Raw genomic sequence first — 13,265 nt, 5'->3', positions numbered from 1 at the left:
TAGTTAGGCTCTAAATGCAATGATTTGGTATTGAAGTAACCTTTTGGTTTGTTCTGTAGTTTTGTATCTTGTCATTAACTTTATATTGATCACTGTACTTTGATTTTTCAAAACTATATCCTTTTATTAATGGATAAATAGCTCTAGTTTTTAAACACTGCGTCAATTCGATTATGAGACAAAGTCATTGCTGCTGGGTGTATAGTACACTCTATCTTAAAAGGGGTGGGACACATTAATTTATGTGTAACTTAAGGAGAAATAAATATATAGATTTCTGTGAGATAATTTAATTGAATAATCTATGTAAATATAAATAACATTAAAAAGGTGACTGCACCAAGTATTATAGCCATGATAACTATCAGCCATATCTAACTGTAATATACAAATTTTTACAATATTAAAAATAACAAAAACATATTTACAAAATAATGTATGACAGAGTAATAAAAATTTAAAATGCATAAACTAAATGTACTATATTAATATTTGGTGATAACTGGCATGTGGTCTTACCACTAAATGGGTAATTGAAAACATAGTACCCCCAATAAAATTTATTTTTTAATGATTTGGATGACTTATTTATTTTAAATAAATATATTTTTATTAAATAGATTTATTTATCTATTATAAAAATATAATATATAGATATTAAGGGTAAGATTTCGAAACGAGAGTTAGGGTGAACTATGACATACATATAATGTCTAAATCCAATATGTTTCAGACTTACAGATGTCGGACTAAGAACTCTTATTTCTGTCTTACCATACCTTGACTTTGTGTCATGTTTCAATTTCATAAATGATAAGAAGTTCATAATTGTAATTATTTTATAGCTCATAGAAATATATCATAATTTGGCAATTTGTTTAGGAATTTTTATCATTAATTAAAGATTATTCAATGGCCTGGCGGATAAAATTGTATCACTAAATTTAAATGACTTTCGTATGACGTCTTTTATGTTCCTTTCAGTATTATTTTCAGCTTTTGCATTGTATGAATAATATATTCTTTGCAAATCTGGGTATAAGTAAAACCGAATTGAGGATTGACCAAATACATAACTTAAAAAGAGAGAGAGCTGCAAAAAAAGAACAAAAATTAAATTACTATTAAATGCAAAAAGAAACAAATTAAAAAAATGGAATGATTTTTTGTTTTAACTAAAATTTTACTTAAAATATTTATTCGAGTAGACATCTATCAGATGTCAAGTTTGACGTAACATTGACGTAAGGTATGAGGATAGTATAAGCTTGAAAGCAAGATTAACACCATTTGTGCATTGTAAAATGGGCCTAAACATAGGTAATAAAGACGTCAAACGTTCAAAACGAGAATTCAAAGTAGTATTATATCTTGCTAAGTATTCTAACCAACATCTACGAATTCTTTTTATAATATTTCAATTGAAATTCAACATTTATTTATGCATATTACTGGATTTATACAACTGTTTTAGCTGTCTTACAGTCGCCATTTAGTTGTTTCTTTGCTGCTGCTTTTAATACAGCCATTTCTTTTTGCTCTTTTTTTGTGTTCCTTTCTTCAAATTCAAGCCTATGACGAATTATTCTTTGCACTATATCTTCTGTGGTCATTGTGTTGCCAGAGTTCAAAATCTGCAAATTATTTAATAAAATTACTGACAATATTACTAATTTTTATAAAAAATCTTAGTGCGCAGAACTAACTTTAGATTCTAATAGTTCTAGCGGACGCTAAATGTAAATTTAAACCATGCACAAATCCACTTGAACACTCTTGAAAAAAAGATTTATATACAGATTTAGCAAATATCATACATTACGTGAATTTGGGTTTTTTTGTAATGTAGTTGGTTATACATAGAAAAAAGTCAGCACTAATAATATATATATAAGAATAAATTAAATAAGCCTCTATTCTGTACTTAGTCCAGAGATTTTTTTGATACATTATTTACTATTGTTACGAGCTAGGGGATTGGATAGAAAATGCCATGGATTTATTCAAGGGTTTATTTCTTGGTAATCAATGAGGAATTTATGAGCACGAATTAATTGCAGAGATACACTTATAACACACAAAAACAATCACTTATTACTTAAATTATGCACACTTCACACTGTACTTTAACACTTGTATTCACTTTATTCGCACTTTATCGCTTCGGTGTTTCTCTCTTGTTATCGCATTCAAAACTAAAGTGACTAGTCGCGTTTCGGCTCGCTTATATATACCTGGGAATAATTCTAAACAATATTCGAGAACTCTCTAGGCGGGCTTGCTACTAAGTAGCGATTGCACAATTCTAGAACGTCCGCACTCTTTGTCTCTTTCGCACGTTACTCCGTCCTTGCCGTACGGCGTTCTAGAGTGCTCAGTCTAGTTTCGAGAAAGTTGTGATCTTCTCTCCCTCTCTCGTATCATTTCGTCCTTGTCGCACACCTAGAAAGTTCGGTCTAGAATATTCCTTCAACAAAGGGGTATACCTAGGCCTGAAAACGCCTGAAAACGGGTCTCCTGAAAACTTCACCACTCTACTACACATGTTCTGAAACCGACTGAAAAAAGGTTTCAGCTTCCTGAAAACTAGGGTAACATTATGGAAATTACAATTTTCTAATATGTGATTGACCCTCTCCTGAAACGGCCAGAAATCATATTACAGCCTGCTGAAAAGTTCTCTAACCAGTGGAAAAATCTAGAAACATTGCAGTCGACCCGTCTTCGTAACACTATTAAAACAACCAATCAGTTTGTTTCTACACAAAGTCCTCTAAATCTTTATCCTTCCTGTCAACATCAAACAAACATCAAAGTGTCAAACATCAAAGTTTTATCTAAATTAGTAGTTATTTACATAATTTAAAAATTTTCCACCGTTTCGTGTGCTTTACAGCGTGCGTGGTGCAAACGTCGGAAAAAAAATTAAATGTAAAATTATGTAAATAATTATAAGTTTATAATAATAATACATAGCTTAAATTAATAGTACTCGTGTACACCAAAGGCTATATATTACTTAACACTATGTCATATTCGTTCATAGTAAATTGAGTAAAGAATACTGGAACTGATATGTTACCTTGAAACACCCCCGTTGTTTAGGCACTGTATAGGGATCTGAGCCGTCCGCGTCCAATGCGATAGGCGTAGCGCCGTGACATACAACATCCACGTTGAAGTGTTCCATGAGCTCAGCTGTCACACTGTATGGTGCGCCTATTACCACCTCATGGACATACTGGAATTAATAGTTTATATAAACTTTATTTTGATCCAATGTTCTTTATCGGGTAGGATTTTCAATGATAAGAAATTAATCGACCACCACACGCCGAATTGATGATGATGATGATGGTTTTGTAATTTTTATATAAAGTAGGAGGCATACGGCCAGGAGGCTCTTCTGATGTTTAGTGATACCGCCGCCCATGGACACTCTCAATGCCAGTAGGTTCGCGAGTGCGTTGCTGGCCTTTTAAGAATTAAATTATTAATTTAATTAGGTAATTTTCTTTATTCTCAGACTTATTGAATATGCATAAAAAATCATAAGAATTGGTTGAGCCGTTTCGAAGGAGTATGGGAACGAACATTGTGACACGAGAATTTTATGTATATAGATTCAAAATATTATTAGAAAATATATTCTATATTTGTAATCTGTTAGTTTATGATCTGCAGTTACATTAAAAAAGTATCTTATATCACCTGTTTAAATTCAAAAAGGTATGACAACTTTTAATTGAACTATAGATCATAAACGTCCACAGATGGCAGGTAACAAATATGTGGAAATCATTATTTCTAAATATATTTTAAATCAAATATATATATCTCTTTGTACATATATATGTTTATTTAATTTAGACGTAACCAATTTAATAGTTTAGGATTTATATTATAACAAAATCGTTTAATAATTTAGTTGTAACTAATCATAATTATCTGAACAATATATCCGTTTTAGACAACACAGTTCTATTGTTAATAGACCGTATTTTGTATACGGTCTATTAACAATAGAACAGTTGTCATTGTTTGTATATTAATATTGTTTTCATGATAAATAAAATACAAATATATGACCTGCTGATGCAGTGGCGTAACTATGTCATCTGGGGCCCATTTTGATTGGAGTATCAGTAATAATCGTCACGTTGTACTCAGATTAATTTGATTTCGATTTAATTGATTTTCCGCGTACTCAATTACACGTTGTATATGTCTCACTAATACCACAATAATAACTCCTCTTTTAGGCAAGAGGTGAAGAAGAAGAAAAAGAGAATGATCTGTAGCCACCACGCTAGCCTGATGCATATTGCATTGCTAACTTTGCGGTGAAGGGAACGTGAGGAAATCTGCATACATTTACAATGAAATAAAAAAATTGAGCTCGCGGCCTCTTGGGTCGGGGGCCGGTGGCATGCCCAGACCTGCCTGGTTACACCACTGTGTTGATAAAGGCACTAATGGTACGTTTTAATTATTTATTTATTTTATTTGTCTTGTATATGTAGCAAAGTATTTAAATCAGAGAGTTAATGTAATCTCTAGACAGTTAATTAAATGTCGAAAGCTATCTGTCTGACCGAAAGCCAGCGTGTTGATTAACAATGGAAAACAAAATGGTAAAACAAGACTCCGCCAGGATTATTTCATTTGTTATTGTTATTTCGGTGTGATCGCGAAGAACTGAGAGCTTGGAAATTCAGTGTTTTGTATTATTGTACATGGTTAGGTTAGGTTGCCTAAGAACGTTTAGGAAACTCGTTAAACGTTTCGTTCACTCACTGGTCTGACGGAACTTTAGCTACTTGATTGAAAATCGATTTTTAATGAACTGTCTTTACTGCTACATATACATAATCTTAAATGGAAAAGAAGTTGGTGTGGTGGAAACACAAACTGGACACAGTTTTTCTGTCCACTGAGTTTTATTTGTTTAAAGGTAATTTTCTGTAAAGTAATTTTACAAATTTAAAATACAATACTTATTATTATTATTAATATTATAATACTTATTATTAAAAAATAGAAGAACGTAACGACATCTCATCTTATAAAATATTTTAAAGGTCAAAAGGCGAAATCCCCTGTCTTTAGACCCGCATCACAGCTGGAGCCATTTTCATTGTAGTTTGATTATACGCAATTTAAAAATATTTAAAATATTTTTATATACAAACATTCATCAAAAACATTCTTAAGAGCAGACACTGAACATATTTTTTTACCCATGGGACGTTCTAACTAAATAAAATTAGAATAAGAAAAAATAAGAATCCACTAATTTTAATTAAAATTAGACTGAACATGAGACTGACAATGACAGTAAGCAGAGTTTAAAAACATATTTACCTTACAAGCGAGTACAGATAAGACACGTTCGTGGAGATTCATAATGGGATAATTGGATCCTTTGTAGCGGTTCACCTCAAGGTCAGTGTGAAGGCCGACAATCAGGAAGTCACCCTGCGCGTGCGCAGCCTCTAAGAAATCTAAATGACCCACGTGGAATAGATCGAAGGCACCTGCTACATATACCACCTGAAATTATTTTTTAATTATAAGATTATAATCGTCATTTCTTAGCTGTTTCATTATAGAAAAATAATATTTTTGTTTTACGATAAAACGATTTCATAACTCTATCAAAAACAAAGAAAAATCATCTTCAATTGATACTGAAATATAATTGTCTACTTATAAATAATCGATATTATTAATAATATAACTCCCGACAAAGTTGGCAAGAGTTGTAAGATACGCAGAAGTTTTTAGGTATTTATTATAGTATTACAACATGCGCGAACATTTCCAACCACGCAAAATATAGCACAAAGGCTACGAGCACTTCTACTCTGTAAATCCTCATACGATACCGACCCCTTCAATGTTTAATATACCTTGCAATTTTAAGGTTGCAACTTCTTTCTTAAATGTTACGTGGTACTGCACCAATCTGTAATATCTGTTTCGCTGGCTGTAACTCAAATGGAAGTAGTAAGGGCTCGTTTTTTTTTGGTGTAGTCTGTAAGATTCCCACCATAAATCCCAGAAATTCTATCAAGAATCTTACCATGAAAATCTACATATTACTATTTATGGGTTTCCTTATTAGATACTGTAATTTGTATACAATTCCAGCACTATCAGCAAGCGTCCTTGTTCACTTTTGTATGCATTTACATATCTTTTATGAGATATAAATAAAATGCAATTTTAAACATAGTTATTTAAAAATGCAGCAGCAAAATGAGCTGATCTAGGGGCTTCAGCGTGCAACTCTCATCCCTGAAGTCAATACCTAGCGGTGTACCAATGGACTTACTTTCTATGTGTGCATTTAACATTCGCTCGAACGGTGAAGGAAAACATCGTGAGGAAACCGGCTCGTCTTAAACCCAAAAAGTCGACAATTTGTATGATTGACAAATGATCATGAAACAGATACAGAAATCTGAGGCCCAGACCTAAAAAGGTTGTAGCGTCACTGATTCATTTATTTTTTAATAAAAAAAATAGTAAGCCTATATTTATTAGGTTTTCATTTTAAATATATTTATTTCATAACTGTTTTGATACGCGGCTAATATGTATTGTATAGAAAGAAGCTGGAATGACCTTCAGAGAAGTCGAAAGAGCTGCTCAATACCGATCAGGTTGGTGTTGTATATTCATCTACGCCGAGGTAAATGAAAATTGTATAGTTATAGTTTTGGGAAGTCTAATAAATAAACATACACGTTCCTTATCTTACGCACGTATCAATATGGATTAATTGATAACATTTGTCAATTTTAATCTGAAAAATGTGTATGAATATTCGCAAAAATAAGATAAAGGTAAAGGAAATATATATGATATACATATATTTATATATCATTTTAAGCAATCTTCGGGCCTATAAACAGTCAACTAGAGAGGTCTTAATGGCGATGTTAAATCTGACCAAAGGTATCTATATATATTATATAGTATCGGGCGCATGAGTTTCACAATCATTTGATCCCTAATCGTAATTTAAAATAAGTAATGCTCGTGCGATAGATTGCGTGTAAACACTGGGGCGACGTAGACGGTGAAAAGCGTTACTACTATCGAACGTCTACTGTGTATGTGAAACATTTTAATAAATTGTAAGAAAAAATCATTTAACAAATAAATCTCGTGTATTAAAATTAAACGCAAATTAAAAGTGACCTCTGATATAACTTGTTCGGTACGGTATTAGTTTTTATCGAGCTAGGTTCAAGGTTTTTTTTATTCATACAATTACGGAGCACTACAACTACTAAATAATATGAAGGTTAAATGAGAAGCAGAAAACGTCTCAGCTAAAATATTTAGTTTAACAAATATTATCTTCAAATATTTAACAATGCTCAATTACAAAATTTCTATGAATAATTAGTTCAGTTATGGATGCAAGACTGTATAAAAAACAGTGGCCCTACAACCCCTGGATCTGTTTCGTTCAGATCAGGTTCGATCAGGTTTCGAATCTATGCCCTTCGGAACTAGAATCTCACGCTGAATGCACTGGTGATTAAGCCTCGAATCACTTGACAAAATAACGCGCAAGATTCTTTTATTCGTTGATATTTCGTCGAATTCAACGGATTGTTGATAATGTAATCAATATATCTTATTAACGGATATACAAAGGAATTTATTTGTAACTTAACATTTCGAAAGCTTTACTACAAAAACTAACGTTCACTCTCATTAATTAATATTCTAGTCAATATAAAACCTTAACGTATCTCCTTTGCACCCGTATTCAAATAATTTTATTAAAAAAACATTAAGTATGTTATGTAACCCAAGATTAGTTAAGTTACATATATATTAGTTAACAATAAAAATACATAGACTCTCGATAATAAGAAACTTAAGGGACCAGAGATAAATTTTAAAATAACAAGCGTTTAAATAACCACAAGGGTGAGGGCGGACTCAAGTTAATAAGAGTTATTATTTCTATATTATTATTATGTATTAACAATTATACACACATTCTTATTTCGAAAAGAAGTAATCTTTTTAGAGTGAGCGACTGCAGTCTACCATTGTCCAACAAATTAAAAAAAAACAATTGACAGGTCTGTACATTATAAAAACTTATAGAGAGTAGAGCAGCCCGAACTGAGAGCAAAGAGCACTATTCCTTTAACATTAATTAATATATATATATATTATTAAATTAATCGAGTATTTTTCAAGGTACCGAAAAAAAATTATCGAGAGAATCGAAACAGACAAGTGAGAATTTATTGAGAATTAACTGTATAACATTCTCGTTACCAAGCCCGTACAATATCCCAATGCCAATATATTCGTTCTTAGTTTTCAGAACCCATATCTCAAGTTACAGTTTTTTTTATTATTCCAGCGTCAAAAGCCTTAATTGTATGTTACTTATAATATGTATAATACGTATGTTGTTTAAATTGTTAAATATAGAACATTTTAAGTATGTATTACAAAAGATATTGTATATTACTGAATAATATGCCAAGTCCATGATTTTTGTGTTCATGCATGACGAATTCACGGTCCAAGGTGTTCACGGTTTTTAAAATTTGTTTATTATATATCTTAAAGGTATAGTGCCACTGATACATTTATATTTTTTGTATGAAAATCTACGACTCAAAAGTATTTAAAATATTTAATAAACGGATATAAACACGAATTTGTTAAATTATTTACATAACTCGACGTGTAGTGCGTAGACTAAAGATAACGTCTTATTCATTAAATATATTTAAGTACCTAAGTTAACGAAGATATATCACTGATAATAGCAAGAACTTTTTCAATTCTATAAAAACATAGTAGTACAATCCTTGATCTTGCCCTGATACTTCCGTATCTCGTAATATTTTTTTTGATAGGCATGTAGGTCATCAGTCACATACGCCGTAATTTTTTGGCTCATGCCGGTTTCCTTACGATGTTTTCATTGTTATTGTGTAGCATGCTTGCATAGAAGAAAAAAAACGACTTTTGCCCAGCCCGGTTTCGAACCTACAACCTTAGGGATGAGAGTTACACGCGCAAGCCACTGGTTAACACTGTTGCTATCTCTATACATGCCAGCGGTTTTAGCTCATCTTGTCAAAAGCATATCATTTAAATAACCTATAGTATATAGCATATTATGTACAAAAAGTCTTACCTTGTCAGTTGGCTTAGGTGACAACCCGCTGCTAAATTGTATGATTTTCTGTGTGGTCGGTAAGAATTGTGAACAGCCTGTATATGGTGACCTTGCTGTGCTGTCTGTGCCGAGATTCGAGGAATGGTCTAGTGCGACCGTGTACTCTTTGTCACCTCTCCTAGAAGGTAATAAATACTATTATTTTTCTGAAAGTTTTAAGACATTTTAGTCTAAGGACCAAAATAATATGATGGTCGTATTAATAAACGTACATAACTTAAATTAGTTAAGTCATGTTCACATGTATCATTTCCTAAATATTGAAAGAGCCTGCTACACCGGAGGTCTTACTCGTTAAATATTTAAATTGTGACAAGATAGTTATTTGAAACTGTTGAGTTGACGAATAAATATATTTTAATGGTATATTTTAACACAGGGAAACACCACCATTGATCATCCTTTTCGCATCTATGGTGTCGACAAGTGTTAATATTTTTATCCCGTTTAATATTTTAAAACGAGTAAAAACTCGAACAAATCCTAGCCGGTTAATAGAGTTTATGAAAAGAATAATAATCCAATCAAAACCCTATATGGTTCTTGACTAGATTGCATCCGTTTATTTGATTATTTTTATTTCATAGACTAGACTTTCAGAGTGTATAAAGTCTAGTCTCTTCTGTCTAACCAATGAAATTTGTGTCTACCACATGGCGGCTTCCTCACGATGTACAGGATGTGGAGGAACCACCGTAGAAGTGAGTGTTAGATGCACTGATTAATCGAGTTTACAATTCTCGGTAAATATTTAAAAATTAATCAAGTAGTTACTATTAGTAACTAATTTAGATATCGTGTTTTAAACAGTGTCAAAGGTTACATCGTTCTCTTTTTATTTTGTTTAGATACGTATTTTTCGATAACGTTTTATTTGTATTAGTTGTGTTAACATAGGTATAATGACTTATTATGTTAGCCTTAGTTTCAATTTGTTTTTATGATATCTTTTAAGTACAGACATGTGTTATTTGTGACTGACAAATATATGTCTGCAGCCTTCACTCCTGCAGTTCGGAAAAACATTTGATGGGATTTGAACGCACGCCAACAAGTTACACGCTTAAGATACTAATTCTCAAATACAAATAACAATCTGAAAAACGCTTTAATATGTATAGATGTAAAAAAATACAATAGAATAATTATGAATGGAAATACATCGTTGAAAACAATATTACCGTATTATATAACCATACTTCGTTATCAATAGTACTATGCAATTACGTGTAAACTATAATTGACTGCAAATTATGGTGTTTTTAGAGTTAAAATTTTTACTGGATTTTAAAAATTATCATACTAGAATGTTCTTGTTGCCACAGATATCGGACTTGACGCAGGGGAATACTACACCATCCCATAGAATATTAATTTCCAAACTATCAATAAAATTAAGAAGTAAATTATAAATATGAACTCGAGACTTTGTTTTGGCCTTAACAGTGTTAAGTATATTCTGTTTAATTAGTGAACGAAATTGTAATTTATAAACCGAGATATATTGGAGAATTTGTCACCTTTTAGAAATTTCATTGAAGCGCAATTTAAAAAATCATATAAAAATCAGTGTTATTTGTTGATGATTTTTACCATAGATCACGGCTCTCATCATGCAATATCCGGCATTATGACCTCCGGTTTTTAAGGAAGGACTATTCACGATAAAAAAAATCGTAACTTATATTAAATCTTTTAAAAATGTGTTTTATTTTCTATTTATAATGGAAATATATTTTTTATGCAAATAAATTACCTCGAAAACATACATCATTTTTACGACTGGCAACAAACTTACACATGCCATAAAAATGTGCGAATACGAATCGTTAATCTTTTGGCGTCATGAGTTTTCCAATAAAAGCTTTAGATATGAATTACGTTTGCATTGATAAAATACTCCAAGATTTATGCTTTGTGATAATAGTACTTATCAAGGAAAATAATTATCAACATTCATTGAGAGAAATGATATAGATCATTGGATATTATTATTAGATAGAAGTAAGGTGTTTTTTTTTTAAATCAATACAGGTCCCATGCACGCAGAATATTGCTTAAGTAACCAAAGTATTGTCAAATAGGATTTTGGAGTTGTTGTGTTGGAGTTTGGAGAGAAAATATACTAATCTATTTGTTGATTAGGATTTCTCTCTCATAATACAAAAATATTAGACTTACAGAGACCATCTCTATTGAACATTTAACATGAATACCGAATATAAAAGATTAAATTAAAGAGGGCAGAGAATAAGTCACTGGGAAGAAAACCATAATTTAATTTAAAATAGGAAAGAATATAATTAAGAGTTTTTAGCTAGGCAAACTTAATATGTACACAACTGTGTTAGAAAATGTAACTCACAATTAAAAGATGTTTATTAATTTATAACAGAAAATAGGTAATTAGTCTTACTTGAAATGTTCTCTTGTAAGTAATAACATTCGTCCAACAAGATCTGTTGTAGAAACACCAGCTGTTCTTGACACTTCCCTTTAAGACATTAAAATTAATATTTTAAAGTTTATATAGGATTAGTCTGTTACGTAAATTAAATAAAATATTTACCTATATTTACCCGCAGTTTTGACTAAGTGATATGTATCTATGCCTTCAGCTGTAACTGTAATATCATCTGGAATACACAATACATAAAATTTAACACAATTTTTAAATCTAAATATATATGACTCAATATGATTCAGTTTCTAATATAAAACAAATATTAAATCAGTATAAAAAAACAGTAAAAACTATATAGGCAATTAAACCCATACCTCCATGGACACAAAAGTCACATTGGTATTTATCTAAGGTCTCTAGCGTCGTGACATAGGGTGCACCCTCCACCACTTGATCAACCCATTTAATTGCCCGAACCATTTTGTACCGTTCTTCCTGCGTAAACACTGGTGGGCCTTTATGTTTGGATATTTCTTCATCAGTGTGAACACCCACAATCAAGACATCTCCTAAAGCTTTAGCTTGGCGGAGAGAGTTAGCATGACCAAAATGAACCATATCATAGCTGAAATTAATGAAAATGAATTGGAATTAAATTGTTTGGTGGTACAATTATATCTTAATTTGTTTTTTGTTAACTTTTGATATACCTAAAAAATAATTTAAGGCTAAGTATAACCAATAATCATATAATTCATTTTTTTAAAGGTAATATTTTGTTTTATATTATGGAAGTTCTGCATCTAGATTAAATAGATTTTTTTAAATTTAAATACGATATATTTATGTGAAAACAAATTTCCGAATCAATGGCCCGTCGGCACAATAGGTCGCCGACAATTTATAAAAAACTTAGATATATATATTTTATTTCTAAAAATGTGTACAGCATCTAACTTTATAATAGTTCAAATATTTTTTCTCGTGCTAAAAATAATTATTAAATCAATATAGAGACACGCAAAAAAATTGACTTACCACCCATCACACCAAACACGTATTTTCTTCTTTTCATTATTTTCACCCATTATATTATTTTGATATAGTGGTGGTGTATACACCAGACCAGTTTTTTTTTTTAATTTTGTATATAAGATTATTATAATTTGAGATTTAAATACGATATATTATTTGCGTTAAATTTACAACACTGACTTGTATGTACACCCGTAAATTCACTCAGGAACTGACACATTGTCAAATTCGATTTACAATTTGACAATTGACTTTATACTAAGTCTTAGTAAGTATAGAAATATAAAATAAGTTTTGAATTCTTTTAAATTTTAACCGCGAAAAAGTAAGTATTTCTATTAGTTTTGATTAGTTGGAACAATTTATGGTATTTTTTTTAACTTATACTTAGTATCTAAAAATAACTTAAATCAATTAAATTAAATTGACTTTGTGTGTAGCTGTTTATCTAATCACTAACCCACGCCTCATGGACACAATTGGCTCAATAGTGTCACGCCACTATGACGAGAGGGCAATTCTCAACGGACTTTGACGCAACGTGTGCCTTGAATTCTTTATAGGGTTAAAAATGTTATCACTGCGCTGCGCTGA

The 13,265-nt window shown here is 31.1% G+C and overlaps 1 protein-coding gene across 2 annotated transcripts; it reads right to left on the bottom strand.

Annotated features, from left to right (window-relative positions):
• Window positions 1-276: 276 nt before the first annotated feature.
• LOC123715504 (ethanolamine-phosphate cytidylyltransferase) lies at window positions 277-13,131 on the bottom strand. Of its 2 annotated transcripts, none has more exons than XM_045670531.1 (8): window positions 12,675-13,131; window positions 12,011-12,261; window positions 11,802-11,868; window positions 11,649-11,726; window positions 9,191-9,347; window positions 5,365-5,553; window positions 3,083-3,241; window positions 277-1,634 (listed from the first exon to the last, which is right to left on the bottom strand). In XM_045670531.1, exons 1-8 carry the CDS (start codon window positions 12,722-12,724, stop codon window positions 1,458-1,460), a joined length of 1,128 nt encoding a protein of 375 aa, XP_045526487.1. In that variant the 5' UTR covers window positions 12,725-13,131; the 3' UTR covers window positions 277-1,457. The 2 variants fall into 2 exon arrangements, with proteins under 2 accessions (XP_045526487.1, XP_045526486.1); XM_045670530.1 differs by having other exon boundaries at window positions 9,191-9,350; window positions 12,675-13,022.
• Between the last annotated feature and the right edge of the window lie 134 nt (window positions 13,132-13,265).

The sequence above is a fragment of the Pieris brassicae genome, chromosome 10, assembly GCF_905147105.1.
Source record: "Pieris brassicae chromosome 10, ilPieBrab1.1, whole genome shotgun sequence".
Lineage (NCBI taxonomy): Eukaryota > Metazoa > Arthropoda > Insecta > Lepidoptera > Pieridae > Pieris > Pieris brassicae.
Note: the sequence above shows the minus strand (reverse complement) of the source record. Positions and strands in the feature narration are given on the sequence as shown.